Here is a 20,904-nt window from a genome sequence, read left to right as displayed (position 1 = left end):
AGGAAGGAAAAGGAAGATCGATGACTCCAGATGCCGCAAACACCGTTCCTCCTCCCCCCCCCCCACCTGCCACCTCCCTCAAGCCCCTCGGAGCTTAGCAGGTTGTCGGCGCTCTGCCTACGCTGTCCCCGCGACTTCGTCCCATTTCAAGGCCTTATACCTCCTCCCCCAGGTCATCTCCAGCAGTCCGCTGGTAGTCCCCTTTCAGGTCTCCTCCCCACTCGATCTGCTGCGGCTTCCCTACGTCCACCTCGGGAGAAAATCCTCACCTTAGAGCTCCCACAGCAAGGGTCGCCCTCATCTCTCCCTCATCTGGTCTTGGATGACCTCCAAGGTGCTAGCTCCATCAATATTTGCCTCAGTTTCCACGAGCCTGCCGAGGGAGGAGGTCCTGGCCAGAACGCTGCTCCCCCATAAACCCACACCACCACCCCTTCCCTACAAAGGTCTCTCACACAGACACGTATTGGATTTCACTTTATTTTGTTCCCTTTCCCGTCTGTTGGGGCATAGAAAAAATATCACCAAGAGGAAGCAGCTGGAAAGGGGCAGGTGGAGCAGGACTGCAGGGATGGAAGGGAAGTGGGCAGAGGGCAGGGGCCCAGTCCATCGCCTAGGCCCAGGAGTTCTGCTTCCCCTACCCTAATTAGAGTTTCCGGGGGAAAGGCGGACAGGCATACCGGCAGGCAGAAGGGGTTGGGGATAGGCCGCAATTTTTAGGCCTCACAGTCTTTACGTGGGGACAGGGTGGAACAGGAGGACAAGCGCCTGGGGATAAGAAAGGGTGCGACCAGGGTGCCAGGCCAGACGTCATTAAAGATGAGGACAAAGGGAATGTCCAACCCAGCGCCCAGGGGCATGAGGGGGACCCACTGCAGACATGAGGGACGCTGGGACCTCCTTCAAGCTCCATCTATTCTAGACCTGTGCTCTTGCCTCTCCACTTTGGGAGGCAGCGGAGGGGCTACCTCTCCCCCCAGGCCCCCACCCCTGCCTCGTGGGCACTCCCCATAAGGAAAAGGTGAACCTATGGTGGGTGGCTGACTGTCCCCAGGAGGGCTGTTCCTTCGCCCTCAGAATGGAAGGGGTGGACACGGCCACAGGAGCTGCGGGGCACAGGGAGGGGTCTCACTTAGGGAGGCCGGGGTTTGGCGCGAAGCTTAGGGTCCGGGCGAGGGCGAGGGGAGCTACCCAAAGTAAGGGTGCTCACTCTGGAAGTTATAGTCTGGGCACACCTTCTGCACCAGTTTGTAGTCAAAGCTGAGGAAAGAGACGAAGATGCAGATGACTTTGAAGGGCTTGGCGCAGAGCCAGGCAGCCTGGCTCTGCGTGTGCTCGGTGAAGCACACCTGCGATGGGTCGTACAGGCACGGGCGGTGCTTGCGCGCGCGGTTTGTCTTCTCATACTCCACGTGGCAGTTGAAAGCGCGAGACTCTTTGGCCCCGGGCACTCCCAGCGCGCCCCCGAATGGGCCCGCCAGCGCGCCCCCGAGGGTACCCCCTAGCCCCGGTCCCGCGGCCGCTATTCCCAGCGGGGGCCCCAGCCCAGGGAGAACCCCTTCCAGGGCCAGCGTAGACTGCAGCGGGTGGGGGGCCGGCCCTGGCAGCCAGACGCCCCCGAACTCGACCCGCTTGGAGGGCGGCACGATACTGACGCTGAGGTTGCCCAGGCTAGACGAATTGTGGCGGAAATACACGCTGAAGGTGCCGTTCACGTGGTCCACGATCTTGCCGGTCACCAGCAGCGAGAACTTGAGGGTGTGTACCCGGAAGTAGAAGTCCCCCCAGCCAAAGATCTTTTTGGCGCGGGCCGCTTTGATGGACGGCTTCCTCTTGGTGCGCGGCGCCGGCAGCGCCCCCGCCCGGGCCAGTGCCCCGGTGTGATTAGCTGGCCAGGCCCAGCTCCAGGCGCGGGCGGTGCCCAGGCTGTGGGAAGACCTGGGCACCGGGAGCTGTTGGCCAGGGGCTCCCCCTCTGGCCGCGGCAGGGCGCAGCTCCAGGTACTGCGGACTCCGGGACTCTGGTATCTGGGCATTGACAACCTGTGGGCGAAGGGAGAGCAGAAAAGAGAGGCGCTGGGGTTTTCCTTGGCCATCCCAGGATCCTACCACCCCCTATCCTACCCGGCCAGCCCCTTTTCCCAGCCGCTGCGAGCCCAAAGGGAACTGGGCGGTCCACGGTCAGTGGTTCCGGGCTGTGTACTGGTGTAGGCCTGCAGCCCTTTCAACCTCTGTGCTCTTGGCCAAGTCACTGACCCGTTCTCAGTTCCCACATCTGTGAAATGACTTGGGAATCCTTGTGTTCCGGAGAACTCCAGTGCGAACTGAGGAAGGCAAAAAAGCCAAAGCCCTCGGGGCTGGATTAGGGAATGGAGCTGTGGACGCCACCGGCTGGGTGTCCCCTGGCCTGGAACCTGCTTGGTTCCAAGTAATGGTGGACTGGGGAGGAGCTGGACTCAGGAAGGCCAGGCCGTGGGGGCTGTCAACATCCAGCATCAAGAAAGAAGTGAAGACCTCCCAACTTGACCTCTGCCAAGGCTTTAGTCTCTGCCCAGACCTCAGCCTCTACTCCCTTGTAGGGAGTGGCGGAGCAAGAGCCCTGGAGGGTCTCACGGCTGTGGGTTGAGGCTGGGGGGCTACACAGGCCCCCCTCTTCTCCTCCGACACTCTTACTGTGGGAGAGGCCGCCTAGTGGCCCTTCCCTGGGCTTGGAGGGGGCTGGAGGACCGCCTGTGCCCGCCCTCACCCGTTCCTGCCTGTCTCAGGTGGCCGCTGATCTGGGAGACAGCGCGGGCGCGAATACAAGATGGATCGAGAGGCGGGAGCGGCCGGGCCAGGCCCCGGCCATCAATTATCCGGGGCGGGTGGGGTGGGGTGGGGGCTGGCCGGGAGAGAAGGAGACGTTTGAGAGCCGGAGGAGGAAGAAATATGGAGCCGCTGCTCCAGCGAGGGCAGCGGGAGGGAGAGGAGCCGGGAGTGTCAGAGTGTGTCAGTCAGACTGTTAGCTGTGGCCAGTTTGTGTGGCCCTTGCTGCGGAGGTTCAGATTGCTGGGAGGGAGTAGTGCGGGCATCATCCTGGAGTGCTGGTATGTCTGGCAGCCCTGGGATGGTTGTGTGTGACCGTGTACCTGGAGTGATGGTGTGTGGGAGAGTATGTGTACGTGTGCACGCTCACACTCTGTCTCAACCTGTGGTTGTGTGTGTGTGTGTGTGTCTGCCTGCCTGTATCAGTCTGAGGGGCCTGTGTGTGTGTGTGTGTGTCTGCTTGTGGTGCTGGCTGGTTGTTGTGTCAGCCTGTGAGGGCTCCGTATATATGCCTGGATTGTATGTGCCTGGGTTGGCTGTGTGTGTCTGTGTGTTGATCTGAATGAGGCTGTCTATCAGTTTGTGGTGGTTCTGTCTGTGTGACTGGTGTGGTTGTGTGTCTGGATTAGCTGTGTCCAGAGGTGTTACTTCTCCTGTGTGAGCTCCTATCACCCTCTGTCTATGAGTTAAGCTCTTTCTCAAGGGTGTGTATCAGTATGTCCACAATAATAGAACAAGTGCGGTGTGTTGGGGGGGGGGTGCATCTGTGTGAGTTGTATATGAATGGTCTCTGGCGGGTTCCTCACTGGCTTACAGGCTGAGCTTTGGGTAGGTAAAGAGGCCTGGCAGCATGGGTGCCCCCTGTGTTTGCACATACCCTGTGTACACAGCATGAGTCCACAAGGGACAGGAATGCCAGAGTCAAGCTGCTGGGCTAGAATCTCCATCGCCTGGTCCCCATCCCCGCAGCACTGCGATCCCGGGTTATTAATGCTGCCGCCACCCGCTCGTCATACATATTTATCGCCCCCCTCATTCCTCCTCCCGTCCATCCCTCCTCCCAGCTCAGGTGAGGGGGGCGGGGGCGGCAAGAGTGATTGACTCAGACAGACAAGCTTGAGCTGGCAGCTAACACCAGGAGGGTGGGCTGGAGAGGGATGGTGGGAAGGGTCTCAGGCCACACTGTTGAGGGGGCAAGACAGACCTCCAAGGAGGTGGGCTTGGAGAGGGCAGGGCCTGAGCCTCAGGTAGGTCACTGGAGGAAGGGAGTGCATAAAGCTTCCAGGGAAGGTCAAGGAGAGGGGGGGGGGAGTCATTTGAACTCTGACTCCTAATCTCCTCACCCCTCTAGGTCCAACACTGCCTTTCCAGGGGCATCCATCAGTCCCCAGTCACCTGCTCTTATGACCCTGAATACCTCTGAGACACCCCCTCCCAGTGCACCCCTGCAGCACTCATAGTCCTGCACCCAGCCCAGGACTTGTCAGAGGCCGCTTCAGACCTATGACCCCTCACAGGCAGGGGCTGGGAGAGGAAAAGAGGTTTGGCTGGGTGGTGAGGGGTGCTGGGGGTTTCCCCCCTCCCCCACGGCCCTGTGATCCCAGACAAATTGCTGTCTGCGCTTCTCTGATCCTGGCAAATCCCTGGGCTTTGGGCACCCACACCCCCACCCGCTGCAGGAGACTGCCGAGATAAAAGGGAAGAGTTGGGGGGGGGCAGCCAAAGCGACCTTGGGGGGAGCTCGGACAGAGAGGGGGTGAGAGTCTGTGAGGAAACGAGCCGAGAAATGGGAACATGGAATAAAATAAAATCAAATCCTCCCTCTGGCTTCCTCGCTTGCACGCTCTCTCTCGCTCTCTCTCTCTCTCTTCCTCTTTCACTGTTTTTCCATTTCTCTCAGAGACTCTTCTCTGAGTCCCTCACTCTGTCTCGAATTTTCTCCTTCCGTGATTCTGTTTTGCTCCATTTCTGTCTGTCTCTCTTGGTTCTTTCCCTCTATCCTTCTGTCTTCATCTGTGGGTGCGGTGGGAATGAAGGAAAGCAGGGTGATAAAGGAGCCCCTATTTCCCCAGATCCATGGTGCTGTCCCTCCCCCTCCCTGACTGAGAGTGGGAGCAGGGTGTTGTCCGAGGAGGGGTCCCCCTCGCTCCAGAGCTGGTTTAATTAAGCTAATTGGGCGCGGTGACATTTGCCGAGGGGAGAGGCTAGTCTGGCTGTTGGCGCAGGGGCGGAGGTGCTTGGTGGCGGGCGGGGGTGTGGGTGTGGGTGGGGGGTGCTCCTCACCGGGCGCCTCCAGGCCCATGCGGGGCGGGAGCCCAGCCAGGAGCGCTTTGCCCCTAAGGCAGTAAGCCCACGCAATGGAGGGGAGTTGAGGCTGCCTCTTGCTGCTGAACAAATTCCAGTGTGTGTGTGTGTGTGGGGGGGGCTCTTTCGGGATGGGACTGGGGGGGGAGGGGGGAGATTCAGGCTGTCGGCCCCCCAGCCGCATTGCAGGGCGCACCTCCCCCAGGCCTCCAGACCAGTCCCTGGCTTCTTTCCGCCAGCATGGGTCAGGTGGCGCCGCTCAGGATTCCGGACCCAGGAAGGGAATGGCACCCTGTGGCTGGGGAAGGAACAGTGCTCCTCCAGGCCCGGGTTGGGGAAGGGCAGCGAATTGCGTATTAAGCCCTTGTACCTAGCAAGGGGTGGGGGTGGGGGCCACTGCAGACAGGGCGGGGTGGAATAGACAGGGTCCAGTTGGGAACCAGGGACAGAGGTGGGTGGATAGGATAGGCTGGGGTGAGGGCTGGGATGGGGGGACTGGGGTTTGGGACTTGGCAGGCACAGGTATATGGTGCAGCAGTAAGGATGAACAAGGATAGGCATGGAAACAGGGATGGAGAGGTGATCATACATGGTGGACAGGCAATGGTATGCAGACGGGGAATGACGGCAGGTGAAGAATGGAATGGAAACCAAAATGGGGATGAAGGAGAACAGAGATGGTGGTTGAGGAATGGGCACTGGGGATGGCAAGCAGGGCTGAGATGGGGTAGGAACCGGAAGATGGGGATGGCAGCAGATGGGGGCAGGAACAGAAATGGGGGATGGGGAATGGTTACTGGGCAGGAGCAGGGGTGCTGAGGGATGAAAAGGCCCAGGAAATGAGGATGGCAAATGTGAATGGGGACTGGAATGGGCAATGGGGGACAAGGAAGGAGACAGGGGACAGGGACGGAGACAGAGCTGAGGACAGGTATGGGGGACAAGTCAGAGGAAAAAGCAGAAGACGGGCAGGACTAGGTTATGGGAGGGGGCCAGGCAGGTAGAAGCGATGATAGCTCCTTCCAGACCCCACTATAGCGTGAGGGGGCGGGGACCGCTGGTGGGGCGGGCTCTGCCCTTGGGCCTGGCACCCCCTCCCCCTCAGCCCCGCCTGCCCGCCTGCTCCAGGCCTGCAGCTCAAGGCTCACCGTTATCTGAATTTTGATTTTATTTTATTTTATTTTATTTCCCTGCTTCCTAGAGCCGGCGCGGTCCCCCCGGGAACGGCCGCCCCCCGCCCCCCGCCCCGCGCCTCACTTTATTATTGCAATAAATGTGCCTATAAAGGCGCGGGCTCCGGGGCGCGGTGGTGGTGAGGGGGGGGAGAGCCGCGGAGCGGGGATGTAATTTCCCGAAGCCGGAGCCGGAGGGGGAGTGGGCGGGGTGGAGGTGGAGGAGGGGCAGGAGAGGGAGAGGGGGAGACTCGCCAATTTCTAGCGCTCAAGGCAGCGCTCCCTGATCCCCATTCCCACCCCTCAGCTCGCTTTGACCCCACACGCCGCTACTCGCCGCTGCACCCAGCCGTGCTTAAGCCCTGGGACCCCTACCCCATCTCTCCGCGGGAAATGCCCTCTCTCTGTTACCCTGGTCCCTTCCGGGCCCCACCCATGTGGAGTTGCAGGGCTCTGTTCAAAGTTCCCCATCTCCTTGACAATGACTTCATCTCTTGAGCCCTGGGATGCCCCCTTACCTGGTCTCTATCAACGTTTATGTCGCCCCTTCCCAGTGACCTCGCCTCTGACCCCAGTGACACTTCATTACCTTGTTTCTGTCTCCCAATTACTTCACCTCTTCCCCAGTTACCCAGTCCTGGATCTCCAGTTCTCCTGCAACCTCAACCCCATGACCCTCTAAATTCTCCTTTCCAATGGGTACCTCTCTCATATGTGCAGGCTCTGGCCCAAGGGAGCTGTCACAGCGCCCCCCTTCTCCTGCGCCCCTGGCCCAGCTGCGCCCCTTGATTACCCCCAAATCCCCGACAGGGCTCTGGGCCCTCACCCAGGCTGCGCGTGCCTAAGTGGCCTAGGCAGAGATTAGGTGGGGGGCTGGAGAGGGGTATGAGGCAGGAGCCGGTGGCTAGAAGCAGGTCTGGGGCCCGCCAGCGCTGAGAGAGGCTCACTTGGGCCTAATCCTTCCCCGAGGCAGGATAGAACTGGAAAGATCCCACAGGGCCCCGCCCCTGCCCTCCCCTAGCTAATTAGTAATTAGTGATTAGTGATTAGTGACTATTGATCGCCTGCTGCTTCTCCCAGTAGGCAGCTGCTTTGGCAAGGGGTGGGAAGACAAGAGATGGATGGAGAGAGGAGTCAGAGACCTTATCAGAAAGATCCTGAAGAAGGTCTGGCCAAGAGGCCTCAGTCCCAGGGGCAGCAGAAGCCCGGGGTCAGAGTCAGAGTCCCAGGCTCCAGAAGCGGAGGCAGGTGGCAGGGCAGGGGCTGGGGGGGGGGGGGAGGCAGGGTTAGTGTTGGACAATTAGGGTTTTCCAAAGAGCTACCTTGTCATCTGTCCCCCACCCCTTACCATGTCAATATACTCCCAGCCCCTGCACTGAGACAGCCCTGAGAGAGAGAGAGAGAGAGAGAGAGAGCGCGCGCGCACACACACACACACACACACACACGCCACACTCAGATACATGAACACATCCTGAGGCTCACAATCCCACACCCACACTCAAAGTCACTCAAAACCACAAGCACACAGACATTCACAAAGCCCAGAGACTTACCTCCAGGCAACATATGCACCTCAGCACACAGATGCACTTGGAGATCCATGTTGGGCTATGCACCTGTGCCCACACTGTACCCACAAGTGCACACAAGCACACAGATAGGTACCTGGACACACAAACACTTCTCTACACACACTCTGCCATGCAATTACACATACATACACACCCACAGTCCTTCCATGTGTGTAAACACTGATTCTCACACGCACACAAACTGGACTAAAAGGCAGATACACTCGCCCCCACTGCCTCCAACACGGAGGCCCACAGCTGCAGCTCTGAGCTAGATCCCCATCGTTCACATCCTCATGCTTACTCTCCTTCAAGTCTCTACCAGATGTTTCATTCCCCTTCAGGGGGCAAAGGAAATTAAACCAGATCTGTCCACAGGGGAGTTTATTTGATGGGGAGAGTGGAGAGAAGAGTGGGGAGGAAATACAAAGAAGGGGCAGGGGACTGGGATCCTTACCTCCATTCCCCGCAGGCCTTCACATACACAACTGGCTTGTGGGGCCCAGGGCCCCAACTGTAGTAGTCTAAGGGCAGGGCTGGGCAGCCAGTGCAAAGGGAGTTCCTGCCAGGGGAAGCAGTCTTTGTGGAGGGGACCCCTCTTCCCATATTCCAGCCCCTCAAGGTCACCAGGCGCATTTGGGAGAATCAGGAAGCTCAATCACCAGCTCCTCTAGGACAGTGCCTACCCTGCTGGAGTTGCTGAGTTTGATTTGGCTGAGCAGGTGGGGCCCAAGTGTTGGCAGGGGAAAGGCAGGGGGACTATACCCCTTCCAGACTCCACAGGGGTTAAGGGCTGGGGTGCAAGAAGTAGGGGTTTAGGAAGCTACCTGCCTACTCCCAAGCTAGGTAAGTCACAGTTAGGGTGCAGGAAACAGAAAAGTCACAGGCAAGGAGACGATGAAAGGAGTCGGGGTCCAGGGCCTATGCCCCCACTGTGGGGCACAGAGAGGGCACTGTGAAGCAGGCTGTCATACTCACCCCTTCAAAGCCAACACCACACACCACAGTAGCTTACACACGCACTCTGGACTGGGTGTCCCAGACACATGCACGCACACAGGTGCACACGCGGACCCCCGCACTCCACACCAGCACATATGAGCACACCGTGTCCAGGAGTTGAAGCCTTCAAGTTGGGAGGGAGGCAGATCAAATCGGGGCCTCCTCAGCCTCGGTCCTCGCCCCAGAGCCTCGGGAAAGAGGCAGCCGTGAGATGTGGAAGCCAGAAGAGCACAGGAAGAGAGACTCCCCTTCCAGACAGCCCCCACCCTCATCAGCTGGGCGTGAGAGAGGGGTGTGTCTGTGAGGTTTGTGCAGGGGAGAAGGTGTCTCCGCGGGAAATGTGATGGGAGATTGTAGCCAAGTTCGGCCGAATCTGTGCGCGCGCGTGTGTCGGGTCGTGTATGCTCACCTGGCATTGTGACAAGTGCAGAGAAGAGAGATGGGAAGGCGAGGTGGAGGGGTGGAAGGACAGACAGCGAGGAAGGCGAGCGACGTTGGCGCGGAAAGACGGCAAGGCTGACACCCTGCTGGCTTGTCTGTCTGTCTCGCACTCCCGCTCAGTCTGGCGCACTCGCGGGTCGGGCTTCGTCCCCTCCCCCGCCAAGCAGGGAGCCAGATCCAAGTCCGGCCTCCACCCCGGCACCCACCCCCAACCCTCAGCCAACTTGGGCCCGGAGAGCGCCCGTCCTAGGTCGGGGAGTCTGTCTGTCCGCACCCGCCGCGCGGCGCAAAGTTGGGACTCTCCGCGCTAGGGGCGGGACGAGCGCACGGAGCCCCTCGCACTCTGGGACCTTTGCGTTCCGGACCCCCGCGCTCCCGCTCCAGCCCGGCTTGCCCTTACCTTCTTCAGGAGCCACGGACCAAAGAGCAAGAGAAGCCATTCCGGGAGCAGCCGCATCTTCCCGGGCGGCTGAGCGGGGCGAGCGGGACGGGTCCCGGGCAGGCCGGAGCCGGGCCTGGGGGCGAGGGACCCTGGGCTGGCGCGCCGTGGGTGGCTGCCGGAGCAGCGGGAGCAGGCGGCGCGGCCCGCGCGGACTGAGCGAGAGGAACCGATCTCGGCGCTGGGGGCGGGGCGCGGGCGGGGGAGAAAGTTGGGTCGGACTCCGGCGGGCGGGCGGGGGGGCGGGGCTCCGCGTCGCTCCAATCCCCGCCGCGCCCTGCGCGCCCCCTCCCGCCCAGCTGGGGGCACCGAAGGTGACTTTCACCCCGACACGCCCCGGACACGCCCCCGGCCCAGGTGCGAAGCGCAGAGGGCTGCGGGGCCTAGGGGTCGTGTACCCGAGAGGCTAGGTCTGTGCCCTGATGAGGAATGGGGCAGGGTGTGGGGCCCGAGGCTCCGGGACCTTGTCCTCGAAGGGGTGCACGGCGGAGCCGGAGCCCGGAGAGGCTCAGCGGCCCCACAATACCTGGGTCCCTCGGCGCTCCGGGCCCCTTCTAGGCTCCAAGCTAAGGTGGGTCCGGGGCAGGAGTAGGGCAGGGGCCTCGGTGAGGGCGGGCGGGGCCTCGGGCGGCTGCCGCCGCGCGGCGCTGACGGGGATGGATGGGCGCCCCGCGGCTCATTCGGCCCGGAGATGAGAATCATTGATCACGGACGGAAACCCCATCACGTCTGTCAATAGGGCTGACAAACGGCGCCCGATGCCCCCACCTCCGCCCCCAAGGCACCTCCGAGGGCTCCGGACTCCTCTGCTGGACCGGCCGTTCACTTTTGCCCCTCGCCTCCCACCTCTGACCCCCACGCGTCCCAGAGAGTCCCTGCGGGGGGGTGGGGTGGGGCAGGAAGTCCCCTCAGCGCCGCCTGCCCAGCCTCTTGGTGCAGTCTCTATCCCTTCCCTTCCACTGTCCCATCTTTCACCATCAGCTCCTCTCGGTCCTTGTCCCTTTCCTTTTCCGTCTCTGCCCTTGTCTCTGTCCCCAGCCCCAGCCTTGTCTCTGTCCCTATCCTCTTGGCTGTTTCTTCACCAGCTTGGCTCCCTCCTCCCCCTAGTCTCGCTCTCTTCCCTGCCCAGGGAGTCTTCAGCTGTCAGCTGTTGCTATGCACTGAGGCTGTGGCTGAGGTTGTGGTACGACCGACACCTAGACAGTGAGAGATGGGGACAAGCAAAGAGATAGAGAGACAGACGCATATCGTGAGACACCAACACCCCCCCCCTCCCAGGCATGCACGCAGATGCATTCACAGGGACAGGTCACACCACAGAGGTGAGCACACAGGCGGAGTGAGACATGGTCATGCAGAACCCAGCACAAACACACAGGCAGGTGCACACCTAGAGAGGCACACTGACACACACAGTTGGACACACTCAATTCACACACACACACACACACACACACACACCCAGGAGAGCGGGTGCACGCGCGCGCGCGCACACACACACACACACATACAGATGCACACTCACGACAAAGACGCACACTCGAGCACACCCAGCCAGGTACTTGGACCTCAGCCCCCTTCCTCGCCTTGGCAGAGAGGCAACCCCCCCACAGACAGAGACGGACATGCACTCAGGTATACGCTGGCCTTGGCAGTCCAAAAGGCAAGCCCGGCCACATACAAAGAGAGACTCAGATACAAAGATGTGACAGACAGCGGGAAAGATCAGCGATGCTGAGAAAATGAGGCAGACACGGAGACACCCAGAGAGAGAAGCCAGGAGGCGGGGGCCTTGGTGCAGATGGGGCCGAGAGAGGCCGGAAGGGGCAGGAATGGCCAGGCCTGAAGCCCCAAGCTCCAACCAGAATCCTGAGCCCAGGTGCCAAGCCCAGGGGCTGCTGTGAGGGAGTGGACAGGGCCAGCGGATACTCCTGGGCCTAGGGCACCCAGCTTGTCACTCGGATCTTGATCTTCTGGAGTCCTGACCCACGTCATCTCTTCACCTTTTGCTAGTCTTAGGTCACCTCCTTCTGTCTCCAGCTACACACACACACACCATTCCTGTTTCTGGGTCTTTGCCTCTGCCCTTGCATCTCTCCATCTGTTATCTCTGTCTCTTATTCTGTCTGTATCAGCCTCAGCCCCTGTCTGTTCTCCATCTCTGTCTCAGGCCCATTGTCCTCTCCAGGTCAGGAGTTCGAGGACTGCCTCCTGGTAGACCCTTTCCTGGCAGGTCCTGATGGGCAGAGGGAGGAAGCTGACAGGAGGGGTGTGTGTTCCAAGCCGCAGCTGGGGGCCCCTCTCGCTCTGCCCGGGATCTTGAGGCGACAGGCAGAGAATCAGTGGCTCCCCGGGGGCGCCAGATGCACGGCTGGCAGAGGGAGGGAGCGAGGGGGTGGGGCTGGTAGTGGTCGGGAGCAGGCTGGCGCTGGGGGAGGGAGGGAGCTGGCTGGCGGAGGGTGGAGGGGGTGTGGCAGAATAGCCCGAGGGAAGGAAGTGAGAGGCTAGGCTGGGGTCCGCCTGCAGGTGCATAATTAGCATCGCGGAGGGGGCTGTGCTGGGCTTAAGGGTGAGCGGAGCTGCAGGAGTGCGTGCGCCACCTGGTGGACAGATGAGGCCACAAACCTTCCCAAGAAGCAGTGGAGGATGCCTCTTCCCCAGCAGGGTGGCTCTGCCCTGGGGCTCCGGGGGTGCCCCAGACAGAGCACAATCTGAGAACTGACTTGGAGGCTGAGGCCGAGTTGGAATCTCGGGGCTAAGAGGGAAGGGGGGGTTCTTGTTTCTAGAGGTGCCTAGACTCAGAGGTTCCTCAAGAAAGGAATAAGCTGAGGAAGTTGAGGCAGGGAGGGAGGCAGAAAGCATAGCAGTGGCCTCCTTTGGGAGAGGGGTAAGGGTTCTTCGGCTGTTTGCAGATGCCCTCCCTGAGCTCAAATTTGCTTTTAAGGGGAGAGCGGTGCTCTAACTCTCTCTCAGTCTTGGACAGTGTAAAGCTGTGTGACTTTCTGCAAGAGGTTCCCCTCTCTGGGTGAGGGTCGAGGCAGACCTGGGACCCCTTTGATTGTGGCAGTCCTTACCTTTAACCCCTGGGATGGCTAAAATGATTGGTTAGCTGGATCTGTTGGTGGCCAGTGGGGCCTGGCAAACTGGTCTTCCTAGCTCTCCTTCAGTCTAGGGTGCCCCCCTCCCTCCTTCTCCTGAATCTAGAGTTCTAACTTGGCATCTGATTAATTAGTCTCCAGGAGGATGTTAACGCTTCAAGAGCAAACTCGGGCGGAGAGAGCTGTATGGAACACCCTGAAGGACTGATTAGAAATCGTTTCACAACCCCAGTGTGTTCAGTTCTTATGGTGGGATTTCTCACTGTGGGAGATCGTTTTTTGGGGAGGGCTGGTGGTGATGTCCCACAAGTGACAATGGAGAGAAACAGATTTTGGAGTTACTGTCCTAGAGCCAGAGAGGATATGCGATCCACAAAGGTGAAGTCACTGGCTCAAGGTCACACAGCCAGGAGAAGCTGGTCTTCCTCGTGAAGTCCAGTGCCACCCTCCCCCCCACCCCCAGCAGCCAGATGGAGAGGGAGAGAGCTCAGGAAGAAGGGCACTGAAGACCAGACTCCCCAGCCCACCTCTAGCTCAGGGCAGGCCGCCCTCTGGCGGCTGAGGCAGGCAAGCACAGCCCAGCTCCCAGAGTCTCACACTCACAGGTAGACACAAGTGGCATTTTTTCTTTTTTTTTACAATTTTATTTATAACAATATCTGTGTTATTTAGTTGTAAAGGAATTCAGCAAAAATTATTAAAACGTTCATGTCCCCAAAGCGGGGCTGCCCGCTTGCCCTTTCTGGTTGTGCCCCACCTTCTCCTCATCCCCAGGGGAGGGTGGGGGAGGCCGGGGGACGGTTACCAAAGAAAGTCTCCAGCCCTGGGAGCCATGGTGGGGGCACTGGAGAGGGGGAGGGCCTGTCTGGGGGGGTTATTGAGCATGGCCATCTCAGAGGTGCCCCAGAGTGGGGGCTGGCGCATGGAACGGCCTCCCCCAGGAAGAACTAAAAGATTCCATCCTTTCCTTGCTGCCTCAGCCAGAGCCAAGTCTTTCAGACAGGGGCAGCAAAGCACTCTTCCCTCCCCAGAATAAGCCCTGGGGAGATGGGAGGGATGAGAGTGGGGTGGGAAGAGAAGGGGGAGAGCCTTGACAAAGTGTCTCGTACAGGGAGGGGAAAGGCAGCACCACCAGCTCTCCCAGTGGGGGTGCATTTTGGTGGAAGGTGGGAGGCAGGTACCTGTGAGCCGTAGGAGCTCCCAGAGCCCTCCCTGCCCCCCTCCCTGAAGGCAGCATGAGGGGGTTGCTGAGGAGCAGGCAGGAAGGAGGAGAACGGAAAGAGATAATACTGTGCTCGCTTGCTCACTTGCTCACTCACATATAAAAAGTAATTCCTTCATTTTTACATTTATACACCCCGGCAGGGCCGGGAAAGGGCTAGCTGGGCAGGAGGGGGCTCATCAAAGGACTTCTCTGGCAGGGGGCAGGAGGCTCTCTGGGGTGAGTCCAGTGGTCAGGGCCTTATGCCAAGGGGTCCCCTATCTCGTCCTCGGGGCCCCGGCCCAGGAGTTCTCGCTTCTCGTCCGTGCTGGCCAGGGAGTGGCGGCTGCCATGGCCACCCATGTAGAGTGTGGCGTACACGGGGTTGGTGAAGTTGGTGGGCTGCAAGGTGACAGTTCAAGTGGGGCTCAGGATGGGGTCGTTGGCCCGGTTGCCCAGCCCCCACCTCCATTCCATCATCCAAGCCGGGGCCCTTCATCACCCCACCCTCACACAGCCTCCTCCCCTGTCCTCCCGGCCCACCTTGTCAGGGTCCAGTGCAAAGTCAGCATCCAGTAAGCCCCCTACATCATCAGGCTCCCCGCCTTCATACATCTTATAGGTGGGGTTCCCAATCTCCACATTCATGGCCCCGTTGGTCATCCGCTGGTGCTGGAAGCCCTTAGCCCTGGGGGAAGCAGGATTTTAGGGTGCAGGGATTCTAGGAGGGCAAGGCTAGGATGGTAAACTAACAGAATTTTCCAGAATTCTCCTTAACTCACCCTCGGACTCGCCGCTTATACCAGAATACCACTCCAGCTACCAGAAGCATCAGAAGCAGCAACAGCAGAGGGATGAGGATAGAGGCCATGTCTGGAAGGGAGAAGGCGGGAAATGGAGTCAGAGAGGTTCAGGGAAAATGAGAGACCAAAATCTCCCTGCTCCAGAGCCCTGAAGCTCTGTCTTCCCATTCCCAGCCACCTACGTCCAGGCTGCTGTTGGCTGACCACCTGCTCCTCACACCGGGGTCCTGCCATGTGGGGCGGGCACCTGTAGACAGAAGGGGCAGACCTGAACAGGCGGGACCTCCACAGCCATGGCTGCCAGGGAACTGGGAGGGGCCACAGGGTCCCAGTGTCCTTGCACAGCTGTGGGGAGGGGAGGGGATGAGCTGGGTCTCAGGAAGGCTCAGGTCCCACTCACTGGCACTCAGGCATCATTTTGCTGTTCATGGTGCAGGAACCACCGTTGCTGCAGTGGCCGATGCAGGTCAGACAGCTGGGGGCCACGCGGCCATCAGAGCAGCTGCAGGAAGGAGTGACAGGCTGGGTGGGCTTGGTGGGGGTGGGGTGGCTGAGGCGCTGAGGAAGGGGCGGGGCGGGGGCGGAGCTGTGGGGCAGGCCCCACTCACTTGCAGGTGACGTCCCCAGTCTGCTTGTTGACCACGCAGGCTCCCTCCAGGCAGCGGCTGCACTTGTTTACCTCACACCTAGGGCCCTCAAAGTAGGCAGTGCAGCGGCACTGCCGGGAGCCATCAGCGGCCATCTGGCATGTGCCGAAGTTCTCACAGTAGCCGGAGCACTGCCCTGGGGTTGGGGGGCGGGAAAGGAGCTGCCTCAAGCCCCACCCTCAGGAGGCTCCTCCACAGGCTGTGGGGGGAGGTGGCTGGACACCTGAGAGGACCCCTGGGTCTCTTAGGTGACTCCCACCTCCTCCCGAGCCCCCACCATCACGGACTCAGAGCAAACGTATGTCCCCAAACAGCCTGACAGGGCACTGCTTTCATTTGAATGATCCTGATGCCAGAGGGCTCATCACCTTGCGGGAAGTGTGCACACCTCTCTGGGTGAGCCCCCTGAACCTGCTTGAGCTGCCAATGGCCTCCCTCCCTAAGGCAGACCCCTGGGACTGTCAGCCTGGGCTCTGGCTGCTCCAGTGTACTCCCTCACCCCACCCCGGGGCCCACGAATGGCTCACTCACGGTATTGGCAGCGATCCCCCAGGAAGCCGGGTAGACATCGGCACTGGGGCTGGTTGCCCTGGTTGACAGTGCAGGTGCTGTTGTTGGCACAGTAGCCCGCACACACCTGCTGGGTGCATTTGGGGCCCGTGAATCCCGTGGGGCACCGGCACGTGGGCATGCCTGGTGGGAGAGGAAATGTGAGTGGGACTGAGACCCACTGAGGTCCCAGCCCTGCTGCATGGGGAGCAGGGCCCGGAGGACCCAGGTGGAGGGCCTCGGCAGAGGGAAGGATAAGGGATGCTGGGGCCATGGGTGGGAGGCGGGAGGCATGGGAGGGGGCAGCGGAGGGAGGGACACTGAGGCCGTGGGTTGGGGCCGTGAGCAGGAGGCAGGGGTTGACAGCGTGGGGGGCAGAGGTGAAGCCAGGGAGGAGGGGAGCCAGGTATCGGGGAGCTGGGGATTTGCCCGGGGTGGGGCGCCAAGGAGCTGGGAGCAGGCGTGGCCTCTGGAGAACTGAAGGCTGTACCGGAGGGGGAGGCGGCACATGTGCCCCCATTGCGGCAGTACTCCCAGCACTGGTCCAGCTCGCACTTGTCGCCCGTGTACCGGGGCTGGCAGCGGCACTTCGGCTGCCTCCGCGCGTTGAGGAAGCAGCTGCCGCCATTGAAGCACTGCAGGTTACAGGTTCCGGGTCGAGGAGCTGCGGGAAGGACCATCAGGGCACAGAGCCAGGGAAAGAGGGGAGCTCAGGGCTCATGGGGCAGAGAGTCTGGGGCAGGAGAGGGGGGCTGGGGACATGGAGCAGGGGCATGAGCATACCATCTGGTGGGGGTGTTGGCGAGGGCACAGCCACACAGGTGCCATTGTCCAGCCGCTTCCCATTGGGACAGGTGCAGACAGGCCCACTGGGGCTCAGCAGGCAGAGCCATTCACACTTCTTGCGGTCACAAGGGTTGGTCACTGTGGGTGTGGGCAGGGGTGGAAGGATGCTGAGCCTCGGGGACCCAGGATCTTCCCACACCCACTGAAACCTGAGGTGACAGTCTGGAGACTCTGCCTCCAGACCTGCCCTCTTTGCCTACCTTCAGGCTGCTTGTGTTGGTGGTACAGGACCACATCAGAGGCGTGGCTCAGGCCCCCTGTCAGGTTGATCAAGGGGCTGTGTCCAAACTTATGGATCTTGAAGACACGATTATTAATGTAGGTAACGCCGTAGATGTAATCCTCAAAGACATCAATGCTGAAGGGGTGACTTAGGCCTGGGGGAGAAGGTAAACTCAGAGGGGACTCAGGCCCTGGTCACTCCCAAGGACACTGGTTCCCATGGCTCCCAGGCATCCCAAACTCAACATGTCCCAAACAAAACTCCCCCCAACCTGTTCCTCCTCTTGTAGCCACCACTGGCAAAAGGTCCCATTAGCCCTTGACTTCTGGGATCAGGACCGACTTCTGCTCTCTCTCCCTACATTTACTAAGCTCCTCCTGCCACCTCTGTTGCCTCCATACAGCTCAAAACTTGGTGTAATGAATGAATGGGCAAGTGGGCCAGAGGATGCAGGGCTGGTACAGAGGTCCAGGGCCGGGGAGGAGGGAGGTGAGGCTGGGAAGGCACTGCAGGACTGCTGGGCACCAGGATGAGGAGGTGGCAGATGCTGGGCAAGGCCTTGGACTTGGTGAGGAAGATAAGAGGCCCGAGGGCAGGGCTGTCTGAGGCTGCTCTCAGAGGCTGACCTCGTTTGCTGTCAGCAGCCACGATGGGGTCCGTGCCATTAAGCCGGATGCTGCCGATGACTGAGAGCTTGGCGTCTGCCCAGTATAGTCGTTCATTGTGATAGTCCACAGCCAAGCCTAGGGAAAGGCAGAGAGCATTGTGAAGGCTCAGCCTCGCCCACCCTAGACTCGAGAAAAGCAGACCTGTCTCCATGCTTGGGACAGCTCCGTCCTGTCCCCATGACCACTCCTAGTCACGTCTGGGAAAAGCTTCCATGACTTGCTGTCCATCCCAGACCAAGCCCCTTCCCCCCTCAGCTTTTATGTGACCTCAGGCTCAGCAAGTCCACCCCTCCCACATCCCCTGCCCCCTGCTGCCACGGACCTGTGGGCCATTGGATGTTGTCCTGTACCAGTGTCTCCCGAAGGGTCCCATCCATTGCTGCTGTTTCAATTTTGGGGTGATTCCCCCAGTCTGACCAGTACATGGTGCTGGGGAAGAAGAAAAAGTCAGTGTGGGTAGGACCTGGGGCTCCCAGAGGAGGCTGAGCAACGTGTGCCATCAGGTCATGGCCTGGGCACAGGGACTGCTGGGTAGTGGAAGGAGGGTGTCCTGTTTCCCTCCTCCGGAGAAAACCAGGGGAGTCAGCTCCCTGCTCAGGTTAAAGGTCTTTTACTCTAAAGTCACACTGTGCTGATCCAGAGTCATCAAAGTGGGCAGAACTGCCCCCTGGAGCAAAGGAGGAATTGGAAGTTGGCTGCACATGACAGCCAGCTACGTGGAGGTCAGGCCCCTACCCAGCAGGCCAGCTGGGAGTTCTGGCAAAGGCAGCCCATGGGGAGGGCCAGAGCTGGGTACGGGCCTGAAGACGCTAGGGTTGGAGGAAGACTGATCTCAGGATGATCTGGAAGGGGAAGGACAGGCTTGGGGATGCTAGGTACCCGCCCCCCTCCCAGAAGCTTCCTAGCACCGGCTCGGATGCCTCCCCCCGGGAGGACCCCTGCACACCCCCTCAGCGGGTCCACCACGATGGCATGGGGCTCGTCGATCATGCCCGAGATGAGTGTCTTGCGGTTCTCGCCCTTCATTTGTGCCACCTCAATCACATCTCGGCCCGAGTCTGTCCAGTACACGTTCCCAGCCACCCAGTCGATGGCAATACCCCTTGGCATCTTGAGCCCTGAAATCTGAATGCAGGGGTGACAATTTCAGGGGCCACCACCCTTTGTCTTCCTGCCCATTATCCCCACCGCCACCTGCCAGCTTGTTCCTGCTAAAAAGTCAGCCTAGGAAGAGAGCCAGTTCTCTGATTTTGAAGAAATTCCCTGACACTTACCTTATGAGCCATAAGAGCTTTCCCATGTTTTGCTGAATAAGGCATTATTACCTTGCTCTATTGAGGAAAGAAGCGAGGCCCTAAGAGGTCAAATGGGTGCCCATGCCCCACAGAGTGGGTGGCTGTGACAATCAGGAGCTGAATTTGGTTCTGAGACTCAAGGCCAGCGTTCTCACTATACCCTGCCACTTTGGGCTGCCATGTGGCAGAGCCAGCTACCACTGCTGGCATCACTTTGCCCACCTGTTGTGCCCACAACGACCTTGACTGCCCTGCCTGCCAGCCTCACGCTCTACCCCCTTCCACTGGCCTTTTCAAACTCTGCTCTGAACCATCTGCTCTTTGCCATCTTTCCATCTAATCTGTGTGGGTCCCATCCCCGGAGTTGGGGGGGCTACTCACATTGAGGTGGGTGACACCCCGGTCAATCTGTCGCCGGTGGCGGTTGGATGTGGTGGGGGGGGCAGCAGGTGGCAGGCTGCGATAGGAGATGGTCCCTGTGTGCCAGTTGGTCCAATAGACACGGCCGGCCTTGACATGGACATCCATGGCATCGATGCGGACACTCTCGTCACCCTGGAAGGCCTGCTCGTAAGCCGAATGTGGGTGACTGGGGAACAGGCTGCGGATCTCATTGTCATCGGCGATGTAGAGGACCTGATACTCGGAGCCTGGACGGGTGAGAGGCCAGGTGTTGGGTGCAGTAAATGGTAGAGATGGGAGGCCAGGCTGGGGGGTGCTGGGCCTGCTGCTGGGATGGGCTCCCTCCTCTCCTTCCCTGAGCTAATCTGGTGTGACCTGGCACTTCAGAAAACCTTCTGGGCCTCTCCAGCCCCAGAAACTTCTGCCGCTCCACGGTCTTGGGGCTGGCATCCCTACACTCTGCCACATGCTGTCTGATACCTGCTTGTGGGCACATGCGGTGGGATTGTGTGTGTACACGTGCCCTCGTGGGTGCGTGGGTGTGTGTGTGGCCGACTGGGGGTGTCTGTACTCAGGCAGGTGCAGGTAAGCACCAAAGGATATGGAAGAGTAGAGCTTACTTGTTCTCAGTGCCCCCCAAGAAAGTAAATATGAGATGATGGTTTGTGTTAACTCAATGAAAGGAACCCTTTCACAAGGTGTATATGCATCAAACCATCCCCTGTGCACACTAACTATCTGACAGTTTTGTCAATTACACCCCACTAAAGCTGAAAATGAAAAGCAAAGGCGGTACAGGTGATTGCCTGCTGATGCATACCTGTGCGCTCTGCGGGTGAGCGGTGGGTGAGGAAGCAAGCACGTATGGGATTTAGGTGTACTGCCCACACTGCAGGCTTCCTCCGATGAGCCAACCCCCAAACTAGCACCCTCTGTGCCACGGCCAGCGTGTGGCTCTGGGGTTCCTTGCTTAGAGTGGGAAGGGAAGCATCCCTTCTACATGTCAGCGGGGTTTGTACCAAGGTGTCTGTAGCCCCACCCACTCCTGCAGTCTGCGGGCTGGGGCGGTACCTTCCGCCTTGCAGGTGTTGTGCGTCTTCATGAAGTTGCGGGCGCAGCTGCAGAGATGGCCACCCTTGGTGTTGTTGCAGAGCTGGGAGCAGGTGCCGAAGCGCAGGCACTCGTTGATGTCTGGGGGTTACACGGGGGAGGGGGGTCATGGAGAGTCTGGGTATCTGCCCGCCCCCTCTGAGTCCCGCCTTCCTACCCTGGCATCCAGGCTGGCCCGGCACGGTGTGGAAGCCAGAGCGACAGGCACAGTAGGCGGCTTTCTCCGTGCGCACGCAGCGGGCCTCATCCCCGCAGATGCTGGCGTTGGTGGCGCAGCTGGTCAGCTTGGGGTCTGCGGAGGACAGAGCGGGTCCCCTGCCCTGAGC

General features: G+C 60.1%; 2 protein-coding genes across 2 annotated transcripts in view; both read right to left on the bottom strand.

Annotated features, from left to right (window-relative positions):
• Positions 1 to 464: 464 nt before the first annotated feature.
• NXPH4 (neurexophilin 4) lies at positions 465 to 9,922 on the bottom strand. The gene is made up of 2 exons (XM_082740748.1): positions 9,698 to 9,922; positions 465 to 2,042 (listed from the first exon to the last, which is right to left on the bottom strand). The coding sequence occupies exons 1-2, from the start codon at positions 9,752 to 9,754 to the stop codon at positions 1,188 to 1,190; spliced, it is 912 nt and encodes a 303-aa protein (XP_082596874.1). The 5' UTR covers positions 9,755 to 9,922; the 3' UTR covers positions 465 to 1,187.
• A 3,533-nt stretch (positions 9,923 to 13,455) lies between these two features.
• LRP1 (LDL receptor related protein 1) overlaps positions 13,456 to 20,904 on the bottom strand; it is a 79,745-nt gene continuing 72,296 nt past the window's right edge. The window contains exons 74-89 of the mRNA XM_082741862.1: positions 20,736 to 20,870; positions 20,540 to 20,659; positions 19,448 to 19,716; positions 18,718 to 18,896; positions 18,094 to 18,200; positions 17,730 to 17,846; positions 17,081 to 17,257; positions 16,818 to 16,958; positions 16,525 to 16,698; positions 16,017 to 16,178; positions 15,447 to 15,621; positions 15,239 to 15,340; positions 15,021 to 15,085; positions 14,818 to 14,908; positions 14,579 to 14,723; positions 13,456 to 14,437 (exon numbers count right to left, since the gene is read on the bottom strand). Of these exons, the coding sequence (XP_082597988.1) occupies positions 14,297 to 14,437; positions 14,579 to 14,723; positions 14,818 to 14,908; positions 15,021 to 15,085; positions 15,239 to 15,340; positions 15,447 to 15,621; positions 16,017 to 16,178; positions 16,525 to 16,698; positions 16,818 to 16,958; positions 17,081 to 17,257; positions 17,730 to 17,846; positions 18,094 to 18,200; positions 18,718 to 18,896; positions 19,448 to 19,716; positions 20,540 to 20,659; positions 20,736 to 20,870 (2,300 nt within the window). The 3' untranslated portion in view covers positions 13,456 to 14,296. The remainder of the gene's footprint in view (positions 14,438 to 14,578; positions 14,724 to 14,817; positions 14,909 to 15,020; positions 15,086 to 15,238; positions 15,341 to 15,446; positions 15,622 to 16,016; positions 16,179 to 16,524; positions 16,699 to 16,817; positions 16,959 to 17,080; positions 17,258 to 17,729; positions 17,847 to 18,093; positions 18,201 to 18,717; positions 18,897 to 19,447; positions 19,717 to 20,539; positions 20,660 to 20,735; positions 20,871 to 20,904) is intronic.

The sequence above is a fragment of the Mustela nivalis genome, assembly GCF_964662115.1.
Source record: "Mustela nivalis genome assembly, chromosome: 7".
Classification (NCBI taxonomy): domain Eukaryota; kingdom Metazoa; phylum Chordata; class Mammalia; order Carnivora; family Mustelidae; genus Mustela; species Mustela nivalis.
The sequence above is the reverse complement of the archived record's forward strand: the minus strand, read 5'-3'. Positions and strand labels throughout refer to the sequence as shown.

Coding starts and splice junctions, on each gene's coding strand:
- NXPH4 (XM_082740748.1), bottom strand. CDS start 9,754: ATGCGGCTGCTCCCGGAATGGCTTCTCTTGCTCTTTGGTCCGTGGCTC. Junction 2,043..9,697: donor GTCCGTGGCTCCTGAAGAAG/GTAAGGGCAAGC, acceptor CTTCGCCCACAG/GTTGTCAATGCCCAGATACC.